This window comes from Carassius carassius, chromosome 38 (assembly GCF_963082965.1).
Source record: "Carassius carassius chromosome 38, fCarCar2.1, whole genome shotgun sequence".
Lineage (NCBI taxonomy): Eukaryota > Metazoa > Chordata > Actinopteri > Cypriniformes > Cyprinidae > Carassius > Carassius carassius.
The window spans coordinates 19371104-19394635 of record NC_081792.1 but is presented as its reverse complement, the minus strand read 5'-3'; the positions used below and the strand labels follow the sequence as shown (position 1 = coordinate 19394635).

The 23532-nt window shown below is 37.7% G+C and overlaps 3 protein-coding genes across 5 annotated transcripts; 2 read left to right on the top strand and 1 right to left on the bottom strand.

Annotated features, from left to right (window-relative positions):
- Window positions 1-5770: 5770 nt before the first annotated feature.
- Window positions 5771-9864, bottom strand: LOC132119503 (protein FAM83D-like). The gene is made up of 4 exons (XM_059529536.1): window positions 9269-9864; window positions 7609-7776; window positions 7371-7495; window positions 5771-7048 (listed from the first exon to the last, which is right to left on the bottom strand). Exons 1-4 carry the CDS (start codon window positions 9740-9742, stop codon window positions 6154-6156), a joined length of 1662 nt encoding a protein of 553 aa, XP_059385519.1. The 5' UTR covers window positions 9743-9864; the 3' UTR covers window positions 5771-6153.
- A 2281-nt stretch (window positions 9865-12145) lies between these two features.
- On the top strand, window positions 12146-20245 carry LOC132119192 (zinc fingers and homeoboxes protein 3-like; the record flags this gene model as incomplete). Its single annotated transcript, XM_059528990.1, has 2 exons — window positions 12146-12424; window positions 18299-20245. A coding segment is annotated over exon 2 (1785 nt), but the record flags the coding sequence as incomplete, so codon positions are not given.
- Window positions 20232-23036, top strand: LOC132119501 (uncharacterized). Of its 3 annotated transcripts, XR_009426162.1 has the most exons (3): window positions 20232-21375; window positions 21458-21560; window positions 21913-23036. XR_009426162.1 is itself a non-coding variant. In XM_059529534.1 (2 exons), the coding sequence occupies exons 1-2, from the start codon at window positions 20249-20251 to the stop codon at window positions 21944-21946; spliced, it is 1161 nt and encodes a 386-aa protein (XP_059385517.1). In that variant the 5' UTR covers window positions 20232-20248; the 3' UTR covers window positions 21947-23036. The 3 variants fall into 3 exon arrangements, 2 of the variants coding, with proteins under 2 accessions (XP_059385517.1, XP_059385518.1); XM_059529534.1 differs by lacking the exon at window positions 21458-21560; XM_059529535.1 differs by having other exon boundaries at window positions 21458-23036.
- The last annotated feature ends 496 nt before the right edge of the window (window positions 23037-23532 follow it).

Genomic DNA, 23532 nt, shown 5'->3' with positions numbered 1-23532 from the left:
GCTTTCACCTGAGACACACTGTGGCTTCTATTAATAGCACAGTTCGGCATTGGTGCTGACACACACATCTAGAGCTAGCGGTGGTGGTTACCTTCACTGACAGCAGTTACTATAATGTGGCTTGTATTACTCATGTGCTGGGAGAGTTTGAACCAAGGTCATGAAGCTAAAACCCTGACAAATAGCTCTCATATTATTTATCTCTGCTCTTTTTGGCCAAAGGAACAGTCTGAAATCAACCCGCTAAGTACTAGGGAAAGATACGAAGCAAAGGGCAAGAACATGTCACACCAGGGAACGAGCAGAAAAGTTTACACACGCCATCAACTCGAATGTGCTGCACTCCGCAGGATCCACAGGGATTGAAAACAACTGTGTGTCATCATCATTTGAAGGCCGAAAATAGGAGCGGGGGCGTTGAAACCGAAATCTCTCCCGAAAACTACAAAAGACACGGCCAGGCTGTTTTGGCAAGCGTCATCACATTGTTGTCCCCTGACTTGTATTTTCATTTCTTTGTTTTGTATCCTCAGGCCAAACACCCTCCTCCAGATGGTGACTGTTCTAGTCTCCTCTTGATGGAAAGTCAGATGTTTACCAGAGAGCAGTGAGGGGGCAGAAGAGCTGACGAGGGCAGTCAGGTAACAAAAGGTCTCCACCTGCGAGTCTAGTTTAATTGGGATGACACATACCAGTATTAGGGATGGATATACACCCTTGTGTTGCCAAATTTGTCCTATATCCCTTTAGAATGGTAAGAGAACTTGCCAATGGCATACAACACTTTCAGCAATTATCTTGAGTAAAGTTCTTCCACCATACAAAAATCTTGCCATGAGTTGCTTGCATCTTTCTCTGTAGGTATTTCTATTCATGCTCCGCATCCGATTGTTGTGATGGGTTCATCCAAAAACTATTTATTCACCCTCATGTTGTCTTGGAACACAAACAATACATTTTTTGTCCATACAAGAAAAGTCAGAGGTGTTCAATGTTGTTTTGACTTTGATTATAGGGACAAAACAGTCCTTTTTTCAAAATATCTTCTTTGATATTCAAAAAAAAAAAAAAAAAAAAAGCAAGTCATATGACTTCTAAAATGTATTTTGCCTTTTTTTTCAGTACAAATATCCTAAATCAACATATATTTACTTAAGAATTAAGTGTTAAAGTGTTACCAAACATATGAATAAGAATTTACATAGGACCTTTGAATGCCATTTTAATGCCCAAAATATCATAATTGCATGTGTAATTTATAGATTCCTCTCATTTTTACCAGTTATTGAATTATGGGCCTACATGGTTTGCGTAGAGAAAGAGACTTTGTAATATACTGATTAAACATGAACTATGTCTTTAGTAGCAACGACTGTTTTTTAAAAACCACAAGCAGGTTTCATTTCTCAAGAGAAGTGATTAAGGTTGCGATCATTGGACAGTCGTTGAGCGGTACCTGAGGGGATGACTGCGCTCAAAACACTCATGAAAACAAGATAAATAATTAACCGCTAACAATCACTTGTTGTTTTGTTTAATCAAGCTATTAATAGTAAAGCTCAGGGGTGGCTTTTGAAAGTATAAAAATTCAAGGTAGTGAACAGCATCTGAATGCTAATTTGTTTTGAGAATGCTGTTTTATGTTGGATATATTTATGTAATGCTTATTCATTTTTATTTTCATTTCATTTTTAAAATGCTGTTTTACATGTCAAAGTTGAATTACAATTCGCATAAACAACCCATTATATAAAATCACTGTGGATTTTACAGCAAACAGCATACAACTAAGAGAGTCATTCGTCTGTATTTTGACACTTAGGCCACGAGGTAGTATGCATAAATCTTCAAAATGATCCAGAAATCAATGAGAGACTGATCCTGTTAAAATAAATAATAAATGTGTGGGAAAAACATAAATAAAAAGTACCTTTCAAAAGCTGAGGTCAGTTAGATTTTCGATTTTTGGATGAAAAGCCTTTTCAAAAAAAATTTGATCAAAATAAAGTCAAAACAGTAATTTTGTGATGGGTGTTATTTACAGTTTTAAATACTTGTTTCCTGTTTTAATATATTTTACATTAAAAAACTTTATTTAGTAGTAAAACTATTATTCCAATCCTTGATCCTTTTAATATGGTGATTTGGTACTCAAATTTTTGTGTGTATAGAAAGTATAGAAAGTGTATAGAAAATTCAAGAGAACATCATTTTTTAAAAATTGAAATCTTTTGTAACATTTTATATATATATATATATATATATATATATATGTCAGATTGATGTATGTGTATATTTTCTTCAATCCAATCTCGTGAAGTGAGTTGCAAGGTGCAAGATAATAGCGCCCTCTTCGGTTTACACAAGACTGTTGCTGGTGTGATATGAGAACAGACTTCCCAGAATTCCTCGTTCTGTGAACACCGTTAACAGACAGTTTTTGACCTAAAATACGGGCAATTGTTTTGTTTTTGTTTTGGTTTAAATCTAACTTGCAATGAGACAGAATAAAGATCTTTTATAAATAAAAAATAATCTATTAAATTATAGTTAACTACATTTGGGTCCTAAAGTGCAGTGAAAATGCATTTAATTCAAAACGTTTCATAACAAAATACCTGCAAACATGGCAGTCAGTTTCAAAAACGTGTCTATAATTCATCTGTTTGAGCTCACCATGGGTTTTTACAGTGTAAAGCTGTCTACAGAGTACAAATTTGCAAAAGCAAATTTGCCCATATGTTTCCCAATATTGATCTATGTTGTGACAAGTGTCATCTAGAACCACCTAATTTAGCCCACATGTTCTGGACTTGTCCTGCTCTGCTCTCTCCACTAATTGGGTTGTTTGGAGTCTTGCCTTCTGGTTACTCGTTGCCATCCCATTAAATTGAGCTGGTAGCTTTTCTCTCTTTACTAGCAAGACATTGTATTCTAATGCATTGGAAGGTCCTTGTGTCCCCTCTCGCACTCAGTGGATAAAATATGTTTTATTTTTGATTCAGTTAGAAAAAATCAAACACAGTCTTTGAGGCTCCATTGTCAAATTCTCACGTTAGTCACGCTTGCATCAGCCGACAGTCAGCTGTTCCTTACATGTACCAATCCAGTCTTGACACCTATCACCTGCGGTCTATTTAAATTTCCATTCTTCAGTGTCTCTTCCATCGCATCGCTGCTTGCAATTAACTCCCTCCTCAAACCCCAACTCCACCAAATGAACCTGTAATCCGATCTAACTTTGTTCTTTCTTTACAGTGTCTTCATTGGAAGCAGTCTCTATCACATTTTTTTTTTACAACGCATGTAATTATGAATTGTAATTATGTATGCTTATAATGGTTCTGTTCTGTACCCCAGGGGGGTTTGTCTTGCTGCTCTCCCCGCTCTGTCCAAGCATGGCTGCGTGGACAGGCGTGTGGACTGTTGCCCAGAACATTACCATACTGCCAACACTAACTGTATGCAATATATATATATATATATATATATATATATATATATATATATATATATATATATATATATATATATATACATACATACATACAGGTGCTGGTCATATAATTAGAATGTCATCAAAAAGTAGATTTATTTCAATAATTCCATTCAAAAAGTGAAACGTTTATATTATATTTATTCATTACACACAGACTGATATATTTCAAATGTTTCTTTCTTTTAATTTTGATGTTTATAACGGACAATTAAGGAAAATCCCAAATTCAGTATCTCAGAAAATTAGAATATTGTGAAAAGGTTCAATATTGAAGACACCTGGTGCCACACTCTAATCAGCTAATTAACTCAAAACACCTGCAAAGCCTTTAAATTGTCTCTCAGTCTAGTTCTGTCACAATCATGGGGAAGACTGCTGACTTGACAGTTGTCCAAAAGATGACCATTGACACCTTAAGACACAAAAGGTCATTGCAAAAGAGGCTGGCTGTTCACAGAGCTCTGTGTCCAAGCACATTAATAGAGAGGCGAAGGGAAGGAAAAGATGTGGTAGGAAAAAAGTATATAAGCAATAGGGATAACCACACCCTGGAGAGGATTGTGAAACAAAACCCATTCAAAAATGTGGGGGAGATTCTTAAAGAGTGGACTGCAGCTGGAGTCAGTGCTTCAAGAACCACTAGAAAAAAAATGTATGCAAGACATGGGTTTCAGCTGTCTGATTCCTTGTGTCAAGCCACTCTTGAACAACAGACAGCGTCAGAAGCGTCTCGCTTCAAAAAGGACTGGACTGCTGCTGAGTGGTCCAAAGTTATGTTCTCTGATGAAAGTAAATTTTGCATTTCCTTTGGAAATCAGGGTCCTAGAGTCTTGAGAGAGGAGAGGCACAAAATCCACGCTGCTTGAGGTCCAGTCTAAAGTTTCCACAGTCAGTGATGGTTTGGGGCGCCATGTCATCTTCTGGTGTTGGTCTACTGTGTTTTTTTGAGGTCCAAGGTCAACGAAGTCGTATACCAGGAAGTTTTAGAGCGCTTCATGCTTCCTGCTGCTGACCAACTTTATGGAGATGCAGATTTCATTTTACAACTGGACTTGGCACCTGCACACAGTGCCAAAGCTACCAGTACCTGGTTTAAGGACCATGGTATCCCTGTTCTTAATTGGCCAGCAAACTCGCCTAACCTTAACCCCATAGAAAATCTATAGGTTCTTAATTTATATTCTAATTTTCTGAGATACTGAATTTGGGATTTTAGCTGTCAGTTATAATCATCAAAATTAAAAGAAATAAACATTTGAAATATATCAGTCTGTGTGTAATGAATGAATATAATATACAAGTTTCACTTTTTGAATGGAATTAATGAAATAAATTAACTTTTTGATGATATTCTAATTATATGACCAGCACCTGTATATAAATACCAGCAAAATTATTTAAATGGGAAAATTGAATTTTAAAATGAAAAATATATATTCTTGAGTGATTTTGTGGAAATAAGAACATCTCTTTTTATTTTTATTTTTTTTACTAAGGAGCTCATATGATTGTCATCAATTTGTCACTAATTTGCTTATTTGAATAGTGACCTAGATATGGTGCAGAATTTTACACATTACTTATTCATTTTATGTTTTAACTTTAATATACTTTTTTTTTATCCTAAAGTTGTGGAAATTGGGTCAGTTTTTTACTGAGATGAACAGCATGATTTACCTCAACTCACCCTCATGGTTAATAAAGTACAATTTGCAACGCAGTTCTTAATACTGAGATGTTTCAAAGATATACTCCACTGTTTAGAAGTTTGTAAAAAAGGTTGTAGGTAAGATTTTTTTGTTTGTTTGTTTTTGAAAGGTCTTGTGCTTCCCAAGCCTGCATTTATTTGATCAAATAATCATTTGATACAGTACAATTACAATAGTGTGAAATATTATTTTATGATTTTTTTTTACAATTATTTATTTATTTAAAAAAAAAACTACTTTTGAATGGTATATATTTAGAAAATCTCTATATAAGAATGTATTAACATTACATTGCTGTATTTAAGCTAAATTTAAAACATAGTGAGTCTTTATAAATGAGTGTTACGTTCCACAACCCCACAAAAATCTCCAACAAACTGTTTGTCATAAGAACAGTTTTATTAAAATGAGGCATTTTTTATTTTTTATTTCAGCATCTTTGGTGAAATAAATATTTGATTGCCTCAAGTATAGTCACTCTACCAAAAGTTTCCAATTTAGTACAACTGTTTTGATTAATTCCTTTCACTAACATCATTCAAGGCACATCAAACACATAATCATGAGTGACTGCTGTTGTTTTAAATATATGGATATAAAAGTAATAGTGTTACAAAGGTCATTTTCATAATTTCACAACATTTAACAACACGGAAAGAAAGAAACAGACACAACCAAATACAGGCAAACTCATTTCCAAAGTCACCGAACAGAAAAGTACTTTGGTTTATTTAACTACAGTATATAAAGACTGCTAATAATTCCCCCATCTAATACAATAAGTACAATTAAAGTGAAGGCAAATGTTTGTTTTTTTTGCATACACATCACTCAAAATATTTTTCTGATTAATCTACAATTAATTCAGATTTTATTCAGATTTTTTTAAAAGTGCCACACTAAAACAAAGAAGACCACCACCAGCGCAGTTCTCCTGTGTTCATGTTACTGCAGACATCTTGACCTGGGCCAAGTCCCCATAATCGCATTATCAAATGTCCCGTGAACCTGCCTGCCCTCCTGCTGACCCTTGCGTCCTCTGTGCAGGCCGGGCCTTTGTGTCAGGTTAGTGAGGTCCACTAGTTCCCTCTTGTGAGAAAGCAGTGTCACCATGTGGTCCAGCTTGGAGCGAATGGAGCTGTAGTGGTGCTGTCGCTCTTTGGTGATCTTGAGGAAGCACTCCCTCAGGTTGACGTCTTGTGGGGCAAGACAGACGGGTGGGTGACAGTCCACCTCTTGTAGGTTGCAAGCGGATGAAGCGCTGGGGTTGATCTGGTCGCTGCTGGACCAGGTTTTCGATTTAAGCTTGTCAGCACATGTTTGCACGCTCACGTCTGCTGTTTGGCAGGAGGTTTGTGTTGAGATGTCGAAGGAAGGTACAAGACCAGAGATCCTCACATCGACAGTCTGAGTGGTAACATTCATTGCCAGTAAACGAGGGTCATCCGAGGTGAGGGCTTCCTCTCTGAGTTCTTGCTCATTCCAGTCTTCACCTAGTGTGGAAGTATCAGAAACTGGGTTACTCTTTCTGTCTCGGTCTTCAATGTCTTTATTCATCTGTTGGATCTCTGGGGTATGAAGTCTGGCTGGAGTGCTTGTCAGACATTCTGATTGAGGCTTTGTTGTTCGTGCCAAGTAGGAGGGAGGCGTTCCAGGTGGTTTAAGGATAAGATGGTCATATAAACCGCTGCTTCTGGCACTAGAGGGAGCTCTTGTATTCGCTGGCAGTGGCAGGGACTGGGCATAGAGGATGCGGAACTCTTCATCGAATTTCTCGGTTATCTGGCCAGATAACTCGATAAGGTTGCTGCTGTTTAGTTTGCCATCTGTCCAGTTAAACCTGTAGATAAAAATGTGGCAAAATAAATAGTAAATGTATAAGTAGAACTGGGGTCAAACCTGTTATGTACTGACTGTCTGACATTTACAAAGTTAAAATCACTTTATTTAATGTTACAAATTACATAATTTATTTGTGATTAGTGTGCATTGTCTGAAAGGTTATACTACACCCACACAAAACAAAAGTTTTTTTTTTTTTTTTCATAAAAGTAAAGCCAATAGGGTCCAAAACAATACTGGACCCCACTGACTTTCATTGTCTCGACAAAATACATTTTTCAAAATATAGAAGAAATTAAGTGGAAAAGGAGTTTTTTTACCTGTATGAACCTGTGGCCACTCTGTTTCCATCAATCAGCATGAAACGCTCATGAACCTTTCCAGTGATCCGAGCACCTGACCTCATGTAGTAGGTAGAACCTGTTATGGTTCGTATTTTCATTTGCTTCAAAAATAAATAAAAATAAAACAACATTTTTAAAAACGCAATAAAAAAAAAATCTAAATACATTACATATAAGGGAAAAAAACAACGATAATAGCACGAAGAGCTCATACCAGCAGCTCATCCAGCTGTACATGAAGGTTTTTACACATCTGCAAGAATGAGGGAAGAGAAAACTGCTCTAAAAGAATATACACAGGAACTCTGCGGCGTGTGCAAGCTTCTTTCAGGTCTTGGAAGATATCCAGGTCTGTCAAGGAGTCTGTCACAATGGCAATCACCTAAGGATAAAAATCACTTCTGATTAACGAGAAATTAACAGCAGTAAACGATTCTTTATGCAACTAAGAATTTATAACCGTGTTTGGATAAACATGGTGGGAAATGAATTAACAATTTACAGCTTCAGCATCACTGAACTTCACTTTCTAGCTCATTTGAATGATTGTCATGACTGTACAGCCGCTGGCTACACACCTTGCTGATTTCTTATTACATTTGGCCTTTAAGTACATGCAAGCTGGAGCAGACCCAGGCTGCCTCCAGGTATAACCTAAATACATTCAGCTCAAAAACCCCTTCAGTTCAAGGACTGAAGAGCCTGTTGTGGCACCTCCAGGTTCAGATCCTTAGAGTTAACAGTTCAGTGTGAAAGACGCCTCTGCACATTCTTACCATTCCACATTTATGATCCAGAGAACTACTTTGCATAAGTCACACACGCACCCTTCAATCACCTAAAAACCCAAAACGATTATTTTTTTTATTAACAAAACTTAAATAAGACATATTGTGATTTTTAAATCACGATAATCTCGAATTAATTGTTATTCTTCTCATTGCTGTTGCTTGGTTTTTGATATTATTTTATCCTCTTAAAAGTTTAAACTGGGAAGTATGAAAACAAATTAATTTCCCAACTTAATAACAGTAAATAAAAAATAAATAAATGAATGTGTTATGAATAAATGTGTTATGGCATTTAAATATTACGTCTAAACGATTAGTATATATTGCTACTTAATTATTTTTTAATTATTAATTCATTCAACATATACAGACATCTGTTTCCATTTTATCAGTAGCTATTTATTAGGTATTAATTTTAGTAGCTACAATACTGTTGTACAATACTACAATACAGGTTTAAAAACAACTAGTAAAACTCTAATATACAAATATTACTACTAGTAAAAAAATACCAGCAACAACTGGAATGCATGCTTGTTGGAAATGAATAGTTGATATTAACTATATCTACCATTTAAATCTGGGAAATTTAAATTACAATAAATTATGTTACAGGTTACAAAAGAATAGTTACTAGTCACTATTGGGATAATAACAAGTATTAATGCTACTAACTGAAGTGATAATCTCTTTTGGAGTAAGTACTAATGTCAATTTGTAGAGTAAAATTCAGAAAGATTGTATATTGTATTACATACTACTAATTTAAGAATGAATACCAGTAACAGAAAAATATACTTCATAAATGTGTTCATAGTAATGATTAAATGTTAAAGCTGGTCATAGATGTAGTCAAGTATCACTGTAATATTGCCTTGACATTCCACTATTCTTGTAAAGTTGCTTTAGAACAGTATGCATTAAGTTTCAGCACAGGGAAGAGCAGATGAATTATTGCTACAGATGAATTAGCAATTTAATACATAAAAGCATTAATAATAACAGGCTACATAATAAAAAATTAAGTATCACGTCCACTTGTCCATGTGTGTTTGTCTAATATATATATATATATATATATACCTCTTTTGCATTTTTTATCATCCTCCTGGCTGCCTCTTTGCAGCTATAAATGCACTCTCCATAACTCGGCTGGAAGTAGGCGGCGGCACGTGTTACTCCACGGAAAGAGCCTGCAGTAAACGCTGGCCAGCCCATCTCTAGTACTGGAGGCTCAATATCAGAGACTTCGGGGAAATAAGTGACAGAGGAGCAGTCCAGTGTGCCAGATTGGTCCAAATGAGAATCGTCTCCAGTCAGAGAGAGTGATTTAGGCACTACAGCAGCGCGGGAAATCCGCCTGATCTCGTCGTCGGAGAGAAAGTTCGGGATTCTCTCTTTCTGCAGGAATCCCATGAAGGACTGGACTCCGCCGGCGACCAGCTCCTCCAGAGCGAGTCTGTGTCTCTCATTGTAAAGCTCTTTGAGGTTTAGATCCTGGCCTGTCCTCGGTGTCCGCCAGGCCGGCGAATCCTCAAGGCACTGGGAAAGATTCATAACTGAAAGATTACTAAGCGAGATGAATATCACACTCTGACACTTGTATCCTGAACTTTCAGAGGTCTCGTCTCTATGTTCTCGTCCCACCGCCAGGCGGCCATTGGTCGGTACAATGTTGCAAGTCAAGATGTTGCGTCACGTGCCCGCCAAGTAAGAACGCTATTGGACAATCTGCCCTGCGCCTATTGGCCAAGAGTTTGAATTCGGAGGCAAACAAATGCGGCGTGTGTGATTCACCTCTCTGTTGTTAAATGAGAAATGTACACGGCGGTGTTGTGAAACTAAAAATGGCCTCATAAAATACAGGAAATAATAAGACATATAAACAATAATTATAAAACCAGTTGAGATTATGGCAGCATGTCTAAGCAGCACTCCTCCAAATCTATCATTCTTGCTGAATTAACTCGTAATACTGTAAGAAAAAATGTACTACTCTTAAAGGATAATTTATAATACTATAAAGCTACAGTGTAAAAACACTAGCTCCATTCTTCTCTGCTGTAATCAAAGAATCCATCGTATACTGTATAGGCCTTTACAGACTATTACCATCATCACCATTTACATTTATTGTTGCATGAAACTAACAAACAAACAACAAGAACAGTTTATTGAACACACTAGGGTCATGTTGTCACACTATTTCGGGTAAGCTGTCAGCCAGCAAAATTAAACAGCAAAACAGCTCTGAAACAAAATAATTCATGTAAAAGCAATAATGTTAAAGATAACAAAAAATATATATATAAAATTAACAAATATCTGAAATTCTAATTGTAAATTGACTATGCCTTGATTAGACTATATGGTATTTTGATTATTCAGCCGCTTTAGCAAAAAATGTGATAATTGCATTATAGCGGACAAATTTCATAAAAAAAATAAATAATAATATTCTACTTGAAGACTTTTTGAATTAGGAGTTTCAAAACAACAAATAAAATCACTGCAAGAGAAAACAGACTTTTATGCCATTGGACTATTGAATTAAAACCTTATTACTGAAATATAATCAATGTGACAACTAAATTCACTTTCGTCTATATAATATTTATAAAGCTAAGCTATATTCATCCTGCATTTACACCCCCCCCCCCCCCCCCCAAAAAAAAAAAGAACTATTCTTGCAGAGGCCTTAATGAAGGAAAAGCACAAACCGCATGGCAACCGTCTCTTAATGGAGAGTAGGTGTTTTCGGGCTTTATCCAATCAGATTCATCTGTGCCTGTACTGTCAAAAAAAAAAAAACTGCACATCTGAGGGTGTAATTGCCACTGTGACGTGAGGGGGAGCCCCTGGACAGCAGGTCTTCCATGTAAAGACTTTGAAACATTATACATATTTTATGTGTGTACACATACAAGGGCTGAGTGTCACACAACCTGTTGATAATAGACCGGTGTTTGTTGCACTCTGGTTGACTGGTTGTTATCAGTTCAGAGAGCACCACAGTAGGGGAACTCTTAGACTTACTTTCACCTTATATGACCCTCTCAAAAAGAAGTAGTTATCACGGTTTCTGAAACTGTTAATATTTCAAATGCAGAACCATTTGCACACAGCTGTCCATATTAAGCATCCTTAGTAATAAACTGTATAAATATTTATTGTGATTATTACCCAAAGATAACAACAGCAATAATAACTGGTAATTGCAAAATAGTCTCTCTACCCTATTCTCTAATAATAATAATAATAATGATAATATGTTAACATTATGATAAAATATCTGCATTTAATTGTATGTTGCACAACATCAACATCATCCATTCAGTTTTATTGCACTGATAATTCCAATAATAATTGCATTCTGTTGCATGTTCCATATCAATTTCCTCTGGTCATGGTTGTGTAGCAGTGGAGATCATATTCTGTTCTATGTTATTCCAGAATTAATATGTACAGCATGCCATACCGATTGTATTCTGTTCTATTCTAATAATGTTTATTCTGTTTCATGTTGCACATCAATCCCCCCCCCCCCCCCCCACATGGCTGTGTAGCAATGTGCAATTCTGTATTTTATTCTATTCTAATAATGATATGAATTGCATGTTGCGCAATAATTTCCAGTTTGGTCGTATGGCTATAGAGAATGTGTTTTATTTTATTTTATTTTATTCGTTTGTAAATATTACGCTTAGTATTTCATACTTCTGTTCGTGCGGATGTTCCAGTCGTGTTTGTAGTATATGTAGTAAGCACATGCTCAACATCGGTATAGTAGCTTGTTTCCCCCCTTGTCCTTATACGACCTACTGACCGAAAGCGCTGCTCCGTATTTCTGGCTATATTAGACATTTGCGCATGAGTCACTCCCTTCAGTGTGTCTGCTCAGCCCGTCCTAGAACAGAGGGGTAGGATCAGGATTTTGGGTTTGGGTGACGCGTTTTAATCACGTGCCCTTATTTGAGAGCGCCTGGCGTACATTTCTTTCCCTTCTCGCCACTCCAGCAGCGCCCATGTAAGCCGGGCACATAATCAGTGTGCCATAAAGCAGTAGATGCTCCTTATCGCGGTGACCCGACAGGTTCACGTTAGTTCACAGGGTTCATCTGAGGAGAGGTCTCGGCCCCTCCTGTTCCCCCGAGACCCGGAGCGGAGCGAAACCTAAATGTTATACATTTCTGTATTAATAACGGATTTTCATTCGCAGTCACCAGAGCCGACGAAAAGGTAGGGAACTTTGACTTTCCAAAGAAGCGAAAGCGATTTATTTAGTTGACGCGAACTGTCTTCAAAAGTAGTTCTAGGAGAGAGAAGCGTGCCTTGTTATTCCACTCATATGCGGCGCGTGAAGTCGCCTCTATGTATAAAATGGCGACAGTAGATGGGAGTGCTTAGTTAAAAAAATTTGGTAATAGCCAAAATATTGCGCGGCGCTACACACTCAAACTCCTGAGAAACGTCTTGCCGGATGGAGGTTACTAGTGCCTCGATACGAAGCGAAGGGGTTAACTTGCCACTTTGTTACAGTTTGTTACTCAATGTTCTCGTCTGCTTCCAATTTGATTATTCGCACGCTACAGCGTGCCTATGTGATGTTACTATAGTCTGTCCATTTCCGAGCGTCACGAGTCAGAGTTCTACTTCAAACGAGGGTCAAAATGGGACCCGTGTCTCGGATTGATCGCCGGTGAAAAGCACGGAAATACTGGCGCATAATCGATTTCCAAAAGTGATCTTTACGATGACGAACCTTTCGGGGGTGCCTGTAGTTTTAAAGCTGGTGCAGATCTAGTCAAGCACGCGCTTTCAAATGTTAATGGGTACAGAATGTTCTCCAACTCGAATTTAAATCCAGATCATAACCTTGGCTCTGATACCACACATTATAAATCATTACTTAGAATCGTGGGCTCTCGGGGGATTTCATCTCAACTCTGCCTCAAGCCTCTCTACAATAAACATCACTTTCTGCTAAAGAACGCTACTTTTTGAAAGTTAGCAGGCAGAATAGCATTGTTAAATGCATTAAAAGTATAGAATGCATGCTTTCTGTAGGTTCTTGAGCATGCAGTGTGTTTTGATTGAACGTCTGTTCTCCAGAGGGAATAGTGTTCTGGTCTAGTGTTGTAATAAGGCAAGGCAATATTGCCTTTCATCCTGAATTTGAGCAATTAGAACAGTATTTACAGTACAAGCATTTAGAATGTGACCTTCCCAAAGTATTTTTGCCTACAGACTAAAAAAAATGCAATTTGTACATCCATGCACAGTTTGCCCTTTATTGTTGTGTCAAAATAGAACGGCGTGACGGCACAGAATGAAGGACTAAATGTTAATTCGCTTGCATGTGCACTTTATTGTATGTTGATTTCCAGTAAAAGTTGCCGGTTTATGTAATATTCCTTGAATTTGGAGAGGAGAATTGTCTGCCTAATGCCAACTGGATTTCCAAGCAGAATTATAATTATGTGTCCTCTATCTCTGTGTCCTCCATCCGTGCTATAAAAGCAGTCAAAATGATTCAATTATTTAAAATGAAAAGCTCACTGTGCACGTAATAACAAAAATGCTCTTATGTGATATCTCACATTATCTTATTAAATTTGTAAATCTAAAGATTGGATGAATGTCGTAGAGTAACAGACAGAAATGAGCTCCATAATAGGAGTATATCCCCAAAACCTCTCTGAAAAGCCATTATTAACCTCAGTAGTTTTTTAGGCAAACTTTTGCTTTAACGGTGGAGTGTCCGTCATACAAGTGTTTCAGCTGTTCCAGGCTGGTTTTTTATGAAGGAGCCTGGTATTCGCAGAGACCTGGCACTTGATTCAGTACAATTCATGGTTCTCCGCCATCTTTCTTTTTTGTAACTAATGAGTGTGTCGCACCGGTGATCAAATTCACATCGCATGAATTATTATTTCTCTCTTATTTGCAGGCTTACAAAGTACTTTCTTTCATGTGCGAATTTCTAAACCTTTTCCATGCTTTCTATGGGAGATTTATTGTGTTGCGAGACTGGCGAAGTAATTCTGAAAACGCAAGAAGCGCCTCTTGTAAAATTCTGTGGTGCTCTGTCCATGAAAATAAAAAAATCTGTCATGATTACAGAGCGGAAAAAGGGACGATCGTCATTTGTTTTCAATTTGTATATTGGCATGAACAAATAGCACAGACAAATAAAATATTTGGAGTTTTGTCTCTTTTGGGTTGGAGGGCTACAAAAAATGTCCCCAAAGTGTGTGCGTGTTTTTTTTTTTTTTTTGTGAAGAATAGAGGATTTAGTCCCCTCTGTGTGTTGTGGGCAAGGAAAGGGAAAGGAGAGGGGTTGCTATGGCAATTTTAACACATGAGTGGCAGCGCAGACTGGCCTCCCAAGAGTCTGTGCAGCAGTCATTGAGGTAAGGGGGGCAAGGCGGGCACTTCTGATGGCACCCAGCTTTCTGTAGTACTCGCATAAGGTTCATTGACTGGGTTTAAACATCAACACAGCCAGCCCAGAAATAGCTGAAGGTAAAAAAGCCTGTGTTGGTGGTATTTTGCTAATGAGCCACATCCTATAATGAAGGTGAACTGTAGGATGCCTCAGTGGCGCTTCGGTCTCTACATAATTAAAGTGGACGTGTTTGACGCTGTCACTGTTATAGCTTGCAAACAGCATCGTACAATGATTGCATGTAGTCACATGCCCATCTTGCGTACTGGCACACACATTAAGGAAATATTTCAATGGCATACAAGCATTGAGGGCAATTCATATGGCTTTCCGGCTCAGTGTCACCACAACCTCTTTTGCTGACCTCCTTTTTTCTTGTACTTATAGAAATATAATTATTACATCATGTGTGCGCTGACCTTTGTTATGGATTTGCGTTAAACAAAAGTCTCATTCACACAGCACTTATGAAAGACGGTCGTGTTAAAGTCGACCGATATCCTTACAGGCTTATTCAGCTCAGCCTCGTGTAATAAAGCAGATCCAGTCTGAGAAATAACAGAGGACGTCATGATCATGTCTGGGAGCACTGTGTATTTTAGGTCATCATTTAAATTTTTTTGCCTGAATGTTTCCTCCTTTATTTAAAAGACAGCTGGAACCACTGGAAAAAAATATATACACACACGGACACCACATTGTTTTAAACCAAAATGTATTTAAAGTCTTCTGAAAGGGAAGCTCACGAAAATGAAGAGAAGTCTGAGGGAATTAATCAGTACACGTTACCCGCTCAAATCTTTATTTGTGCCATTTTTTTTTTCATTGAGTTTGAAGAGGGATGTTAGGATATATACAGAGCAATGACTTCACTATATATGCTTGACACTCATATTAACAGTTAATACAAGATATTTAAAGAACTGTTAAAGCGGAACAGGAGGAAAAATGTGAACCACAGGTGAACTTTATCCTAAAATGCTCCCGCACTGCCTGAAGTGTAGCGTGTGGAGGAGTGCACCAAAAAAGAAGAGGATTTAGAGGGGTGTGGGAGTGTGTGTGTGTGAGCATTTGATCAAATAAAAGAGAAGTGGGTGCAATACGGAATGCAGGACTGCAAACATACTCGCAGCTTCAAAAAATGTAACTTTATAACATTGTTTATTTTAGACCTCTTATCATGAAATTTTTTTCCTGAGTGCATTTTGTTGCTGAGATTTTATTTCAGCGGCCTTATGAAAGATTCTCATGCTGAGAATCTATTGATATCTTTGCAGGCTTATTCAGTGTGGTCCCATGTAATAAAGGACATCCAGTCTAGGATACTTTGGGCTTTAATCAATAAGGAGAGAGGATCTTTTTATTATGTAAGGACCGTATTCCCAGCCCTTTGGCCTCACACTGCATTTAATACCAAGCATCATCACTAACTGAAATGTTCAAGTAGACACAGCCATATTAAATGTGTAACATAACATGATGTAATATTTTAGTTTCGAACTGCTCAAATGTTGGTCATTGTTGTTGTGCTAATTTTCAACCAAATCTACTGCATGCCTTGACTCCACAGGTTGCTGGGATAAAAAGGCCTCTGGTTTCTCCACTAAAGCTACAAAAGTACTAAGACGCACAGTAGCAGGATAGACTGTTTTGTGTGAGACCGGTTCACCCCAGTGCTGAAACACTAGGCCTCTCTTTCTGAGTTCCCTTTTCAATAGCTCACTGTCTGGAAACCTCTTGTCCTGTGTCTAATCATACATCTCGGTTGCCAGATAAAGCATCCCATTCTTTGACGAGTGACCTGTTTTTTTCATATAACATTTTTGAACATCTCCTGCTTGCCCAGTGCTAATCAGGCAAGTGGTTCAAAGATTGGATGGTGGAGTCATCTAGATATTAATGTGTCTGTTGTGGTTAACAAACATTTTATGTTTTATATTAGAAAAATCTGGGTAGCAGATTTTTGTTCATTCGTTCAGACGAACTCTACAAGATTTTAACTCCACTCACACTCTATAACTATAACAAAAATAAAACTCATGTATGTAAAAGATATGCTGCACACATTTTAATAACAAAGATAGCTTTTTTTCTATTCCGGACAAAGTTTTTATACACACATTTATGAGCAATGGTAATACTATTAAGCAATTTTTTGTATAGTTTCTCTTCAGAGACATCTGGTGCATTTTCAATAATCCTGATTCATGTCAGGGGTTAACATCCATTGATGAAATCTGAGTATCATAGACTTGTAAGCAGACTGAACATACAGTAAATGCCCACGTCTGGATGCAGGGAACCAGGATTAGAGCATAAGATGCTGGTGACCTAGTTTTATTTTTATTTATTTATTTTTCTGGCAGGAAGGCAGCCGTCATGAGAAATAAAGGAGTCAGTTGCAAAAGAGTACGTCATGGCCATGTCTAAGAGGACTGTGTATTTTAGGCAGTGTTTTTACTTTAGAATGGTTTTATCCCTTTTTTTCTCCTTTTAAAAAAAAAAACAGCTGCCAATATTGAAATTTTTATATATATATATATGTATGTATATATATATATATGTATGTATATATATATATATGTATGTATATATATATATATGTATATATATATATATGTATATATATATATATATGTATATATATATATATATATATATATATATATATGGACACCACATTTTTTAATCACAAATGTATTTGTAGTCTGATGAAATAGAGGGTCAAGGAAATTCAGAGCTAAACACCAAGCAGAAGTCTTGGGTGGATTAGTTAAAATCATTTGCAGATGCATAATGCATGGAAAAACAAGTATTTTATCACTAGATTTATTCACCACCTAGTATTTAGCTTAAGTATTGAAACTGCTCAGACAAGATGAACTAATTTCTGTGCTATGCTGTCAGCTTTTAAGATGGAGACAACACATTCTTTCCCAAATCTTTTGCTAGCGCCATTATTTTTGTATAGTTTTACATGCATTAATTAGTTTATTCAAATTTCTTGCAGATGTATAAAGTCTTACATCTATATGGTAGATATTAAATCATTACAAAGGTATTTAAATATTTTTAACAACAGAACAGGCGGAAAAATGTGAACCATATATGAACTTCATCCTGAAATGCTTCCTTACTGCCTGAAGTGTAGCATGTGGAGAAGTACAACAAAAAGAAAAAGATTTCGAAGGGGTGTGTGTGTGTGAGAAGAAGAAATCACAGAAAACTGGGTTTGATATGCTATGTAGGAATCCAAACAATCACATTTTTGGAAGCAAACATTTTTGGAGTATATTTATAACAAAAAACAAAAAGCATCTTGCTATCTGTTTATTTTAGGAATTTATTATAATGAAAACATCTTACAAGCACATTTTGTTCATTTTAGCTGCTCATAAAAAATAGAGATTTTATTTCAGCGCATCAGTACCAGCAATGTTCCTGCTCGTAATAGTGAACTGTATTTAGCTCTACTACGAAAAGGTAAATAGAGTTTTAACTTCATATTAGTTATTTGAGTATAATAAACATTTAACAGTGGTTGGTCGGAGCATTTCAGTAAGCTGTCTCTCATTCAGGACATGTTTTATGCATATCACATGCTGACATTAATTTCTATTTTGTATCAGTGTTTTATATCAAAATGTCATGTTTTCTCTCCTTAGGTACACAGGGAGTTGTTACTTCACTCCCTTTTACAATGGGAAGTCCAGATAGCTGAAAATTTCACCAATTTCTGGTTCATCACGGCTGGCTGATGACACCTCAACTCCATACAATTCCAGTATTCGTTTCTAACACTTCATTCATCTCTACAATCCAAAACTATGGCCAGCAAGAGGAAATCCTCCGTTCCTTGTATGATTCCATCAAAAAGCAAGCACATGCGGGAGGACATCATACTAGGATGCTTACCTGAGCTCCTGCCCACAATACCCGAAGACAGCATCCTCAGTATCTCTTCAAAAGATGAGGAAACACAACGATTCCATGATTTCTCGAAAGCTGAACCGAAGACTTCATGCTGGGAAAGGGGAACATACAGCTGCCCTCTGTGCTGCTTTGAGTCCGGAGACTTGAACCTGTTTCTTCAACATATGGACAACTGTCACATGGACTTTCATGCTCAACCAAAATTCTACTGCCTGTCTTGCAAGGTCTCAGCTGTGAAGTTTGAAGGTCTTGCTTTACATAACGCAAAATCACATCCTGAACTCCATTCAGTGCACAAAAGAGTATCCTTGCAGGTTACCAAACGAGATGGGGCTATCACAGTGGAGCAAACCCTGTTTACAGAAGAGGATGAATCCGGAATATCCATTACCAAGACACCCATAATGAAAATGACCAAAGGGGGGCACAAAAAAATTGTTGTCTCCCATACCGTTGAGGTACAACAGGCTGAGCCTTTCAGCAACAAGCCTGCGACTGTAACCAATGGCACTTCAGTAAGGACCTTACCCCTAACAACATCCTCACATATCATTGGTAGCATTAGTGCATCTCCGGTCCATAAAATCCACAACACACTTGGTATACCAGGGATGCATAACCGTGGTCCTCTGTGGAACTCTAATCTGTCACCGCCTGATTCAAATGCTGATCTCCCAAAGGTCATGATCCCTCTAAGTAGCATCCCCACCTATGATCCAGCCATGGATTTAAGCAGTTTTCTTAAGACATCTTTTGGTAAGTTCCCTTACCCTACCAAAGCAGAGCTCTGTTATTTGACCGTGGTCTCTGGCTTCCCAGAGGAGCAGATCAAGCTCTGGTTCACGGCCCAAAGGCTGAAACAAGGGATCAGCTGGTCTCCTGAGGAGATTGAGGACACACGTAGAAAGATGTTCAACACTGTATTCCAAGCCACACCAAAAACATCACGGAATCAGTCACATCACCCCATTTCCCAACACAGTGTTTCTGTCCAGTCTGCCTCTTTGATTTCTAACTCTACACAACAGATACCAAAGGGAAGTGTAATGGGTTGGAAAGGAGGGGTCATAGTCAGCCAGCCTAGTGTGACCCAGGCCACATCCCTTAAGCAGCAGCAGCAGGCAGTGGTCCAGAACCCACAGGTAAATATACATCATGCTGTCATCACTAAGGAAACTGGAAAAGAATTATCTTGTCGGATAGCTGAGAACTGCAATATTGCAGGCAGAGGAGGTAGCGTTAGCAATCATGGACACACTGGAAAAGGATGCAGCTCGTCCATCAAGACTAGTGTAAGCTGCTTGCCTGGCATTCCCCAGAGTCAAAACAGCAGTTACACTGAGGGCAGCATTATGACTCTGACGAACATAGTCAGGAAAATTGACTGTCATGTCAATGACAGGAACGCAAATTGCACCAGCAAATCTAACATCAGTCCAACTTCCATTTATGGGCAACAGAAAGCATCCAGTAATGCAAAAGAAAACAGCAACAGCAGCTTTGCCACCACCAGCAAGTATAACAACGGAAGCACTTATAAAATCACCAGCCACAGTACTATTTGCACTAAAAGGGAGGGAAACATCTTAGACCACACCAGCAAAAGCAACACTGACACTAGTGTCATTTGTAGCAGCAGCAGCATACAAACTGAAGAGTTGGTCCCACAGCCTGGAGGTCTCATGGATCCATCCCTTAGAAAGGGCAAGGTATTACCTGAGCAACCAGTGACTTTGAAGCAAAGCTTTATCCATAACTCATTCCCAGAACAAAAGCAATTTCTTGCACCCCAAGGTCAACCATACCACATACGTTCTTTGATAGACTCCCAATCTGCTGTGGGGGCATCGTTTAGTAACTTGCACCAGAGCTCCCTTCAATCTAACCCTACAGCAAGTTCATGTCTTCAAGAGGAAAGGAGTCAAAACTCCTCTTCATCACTTTCTGCTCCTCAAGAGCAACATTCTCCAAAAACCCTGCTGGGGACACCTCAGGTCCAGTCCATAGACTCTACTGCCGTCCACTACAAGGAACATGACCCAAAGCACTTACTTGCCTTAGACAAAGACTCTAAGCAACCAAATTTTGACAAAGAAAGGTTGCACAGAAACATAACACAAAAAGAAATCGAAGGAAGCATTTCTGAACACCACAGCGGAATTACAAATACATTTTACATGGCTGGCAGGAACGAGCATAGCAATCTAATTAACACACTAGATACTTTCACAAACAATAACACTAACAAGGCTAAACAAGGCATGCAACTTTTACAACAATATATACAGAAAGTGGACCAATGGGAAAGCAACAGTGACTATCATGAAGAGTCGAACGTGAGCCCTATGAAGATAAATGTAATAGCATTGAACAAAGAAGAGAGTTTGTACAAGACCAACAGCAAACAGCAAATCAGCAAGTCATTGGAGAACTTGATCAATGATGGTAATCCTAGCCATAAAAACGAATCTTCAGAATGCCACGAAAGCTACCAGCATGTACCGGTGGAGGCTGAGGAGCATATATCTGATATAGGTAACACTGAACCACATCAACCAGATAACCTTGCAGGGCTTGAAACAGAGAAAGTAAAACGTGACCTACACCCAGAGCGGAAAAGTATTTTCCAGAATCTACACTCTGAAACTCCTACGCTGCCGATAAAGAAAAAATCAATAGAGGGTACCATGGATTTAGACAAATCAAGTACAGAAGAACAAGACTACTGGGACATAAAAGATGAGGAGCATCAGCAACCAATGGACAACCAGAGTTTGAGGGGGCATCAAGCACAAGACAGTCAATCAAGGTAATGGCTGCAGACCATTGATGGACCATTGATCAGTTAATTTGAGAAAAATAAAAAAGCTAATATTGAGTGTCTTCCCAAGAGACACATTGTAGTTTTTCTAGCAACTGACTTGTTGAGACTGACTGAGTCTTCAACTGCTGTCTACTACTCTTGGACTGTCACATCACATAACAGTGTTTAAGGTAATCAAAGTAGCATAAATTTTAAAATTTGTTTAATTGGGAAACGTAAATTTAATTATGTGCATATTAACAACATTTGGCTTTTGATCAACTTATTTTTGATACAGAATTTTGAATTAGTCACTGACACACACACACACACGATTATGTGCTTTATTTAAAAGGCTATTTTTGGGATAAGTGGAGGCAGAGCTAATGAATTATAGATTTGCTCAAAGTGTGTCTTAACGTGAATAAATAATGAAAATTGTGTGTAGCAAAGTGCTAGACTCTTGAATCTCTTGTGGAGTTCATGGTGTGATGCTGTTCGTTGTGTTCGGTCTGGTCTAACACATCTTTTTCTCCACTGAAGGGACTGTCTGAGAGGAGAGCTTCTGAAAGTTTAAAGACTTCACTCTGCAAGACGAAGAGGCAGAGGATCCCATATTCATTCTGAACATTGTTTTTTGTTTTCTTTATATATGACAGCTGATGAGATTGTAACATTTGTGTTGGTCAGTGGACTTGAGTCTTCAGAAAACGGCACAATCCAGAGAGTATCCGCTACAAATGTAGGTCTGATTTGATTTAGGTCAATTCTGTGTAGGAAACTATGATGTATATGTTTGAAACTGCACTATCGAGGGTGTACTGGACATTAGGAATGTCAGTTAGATATTGTGATACTTTGTAATATGTCAGATAATCAGCACTTCTGCAATGCCTTGGGTTTTATTATTTGTTGGGATATTCCAACCAGTTTTCCCTTCTTCATGTCCAGATCAAATAAGTTCTCCATGGCTTATTTTTTTCACACAACATTGAGCAGTTAGCGACAAATCATGCACTATAATTCGCTTTAGTGGTGTCTGTCTGCACACACAACAAATTGGCCAGACATTGCCTTAAACATCACCTTTCTATTTCTATGACTGGCTGCACAAACAAGCAACTATCTTGATGTGTGTATAAAGTGAGGATTTGAAATCCCAACAGAACTGCTGCTATATCTTCGGAGGTGTTTTTTTATAAACATTAACAAGACTATTATATGTGAAAAGCTTAAAAAAATTTTAATTTATGGTGGAGAAAGTTTAAAACAGTGTGCTTACAGTCTGAGGGGTATTAAAGTTCTCACAGTCAGATCAAGTGCTCTGCTAACTGGATATTCTGTGTTTGAGTTATGATATATAAATATATAATATATATATATATATATATACACACACACATTATGCATAGTTTATATGCTGCTAAGTTCAGACCATCCAAAGTGAAAAACAGGTGCTTTTCATCCCTTATTATTTGCATTCGTATCCAATGTTGTTTCTCTTTTAAAAGTTAATACATAAAGATACCATCTGGACTTACAGTATTACCTTTCCATCAGTTCCCATTGTGCAGGTCTGTCTAAAAGAACACAAGTGCACTGGAGTGTTATCCTTTCTACACATTACAAATCTTTTGGAAATAAATGGAGAATGTCAAATATAAGAACCAGCGTCTTGAATGCATTTAATGCCATTGAAATATTCACAATGACTTGGCAAAGATCAATTCTAAAGAAACATCCAACATTGTGAAACAGATGCACATTTGCTTGGATTTATTTGAATCACAACTTTTTTGTACTAAAATAAAGCACATGCAAATGGTCAACACACTGCCGCTTAAAGAGGGAGCAGAAGAAAACCATCTCAAGGGAATAAATGGTTAGAATACTTTCCTGTGCGCAAGAGTCAGAGAGAGGTCACGGGTTCACTTTTCAAAAGGAATGAAATCCTGCCCAAGACTACAGCTTGGCTAATACATCACACAGGCCGTTCTTCCAAGACAAACAGGCAGGGTCTTTTTACGCTGCCCCCTCCTGAGTTCTTCTTCCTGAGGCCTGTTCTCGAAGTAAGACTGAGTGCTCATTTCACATGGTTCTGGGAACACAGGAAGTTCTTTTATCCATTATTCTAAGTGGAAAATATCTTAAAGCATCATGTTA

Coding starts and splice junctions, on each gene's coding strand:
- LOC132119503 (XM_059529536.1), bottom strand. CDS start 9,742: ATGAATCTTTCCCAGTGCCTTGAGGATTCGCCGGCCTGGCGGACACCG. Junction 7,496..7,608: donor TACAGCTGGATGAGCTGCTG/GTATGAGCTCTT, acceptor TTATTTTTGAAG/CAAATGAAAATACGAACCAT. Junction 7,049..7,370: donor GTGGCCACAGGTTCATACAG/GTAAAAAAACTC, acceptor TTTTATCTACAG/GTTTAACTGGACAGATGGCA.
- LOC132119501 (XM_059529534.1), top strand. CDS start 20,249: ATGGATCCATCCCTTAGAAAGGGCAAGGTATTACCTGAGCAACCAGTG. Junction 21,376..21,912: donor GCACAAGACAGTCAATCAAG/GTAATGGCTGCA, acceptor TCTCCACTGAAG/GGACTGTCTGAGAGGAGAGC.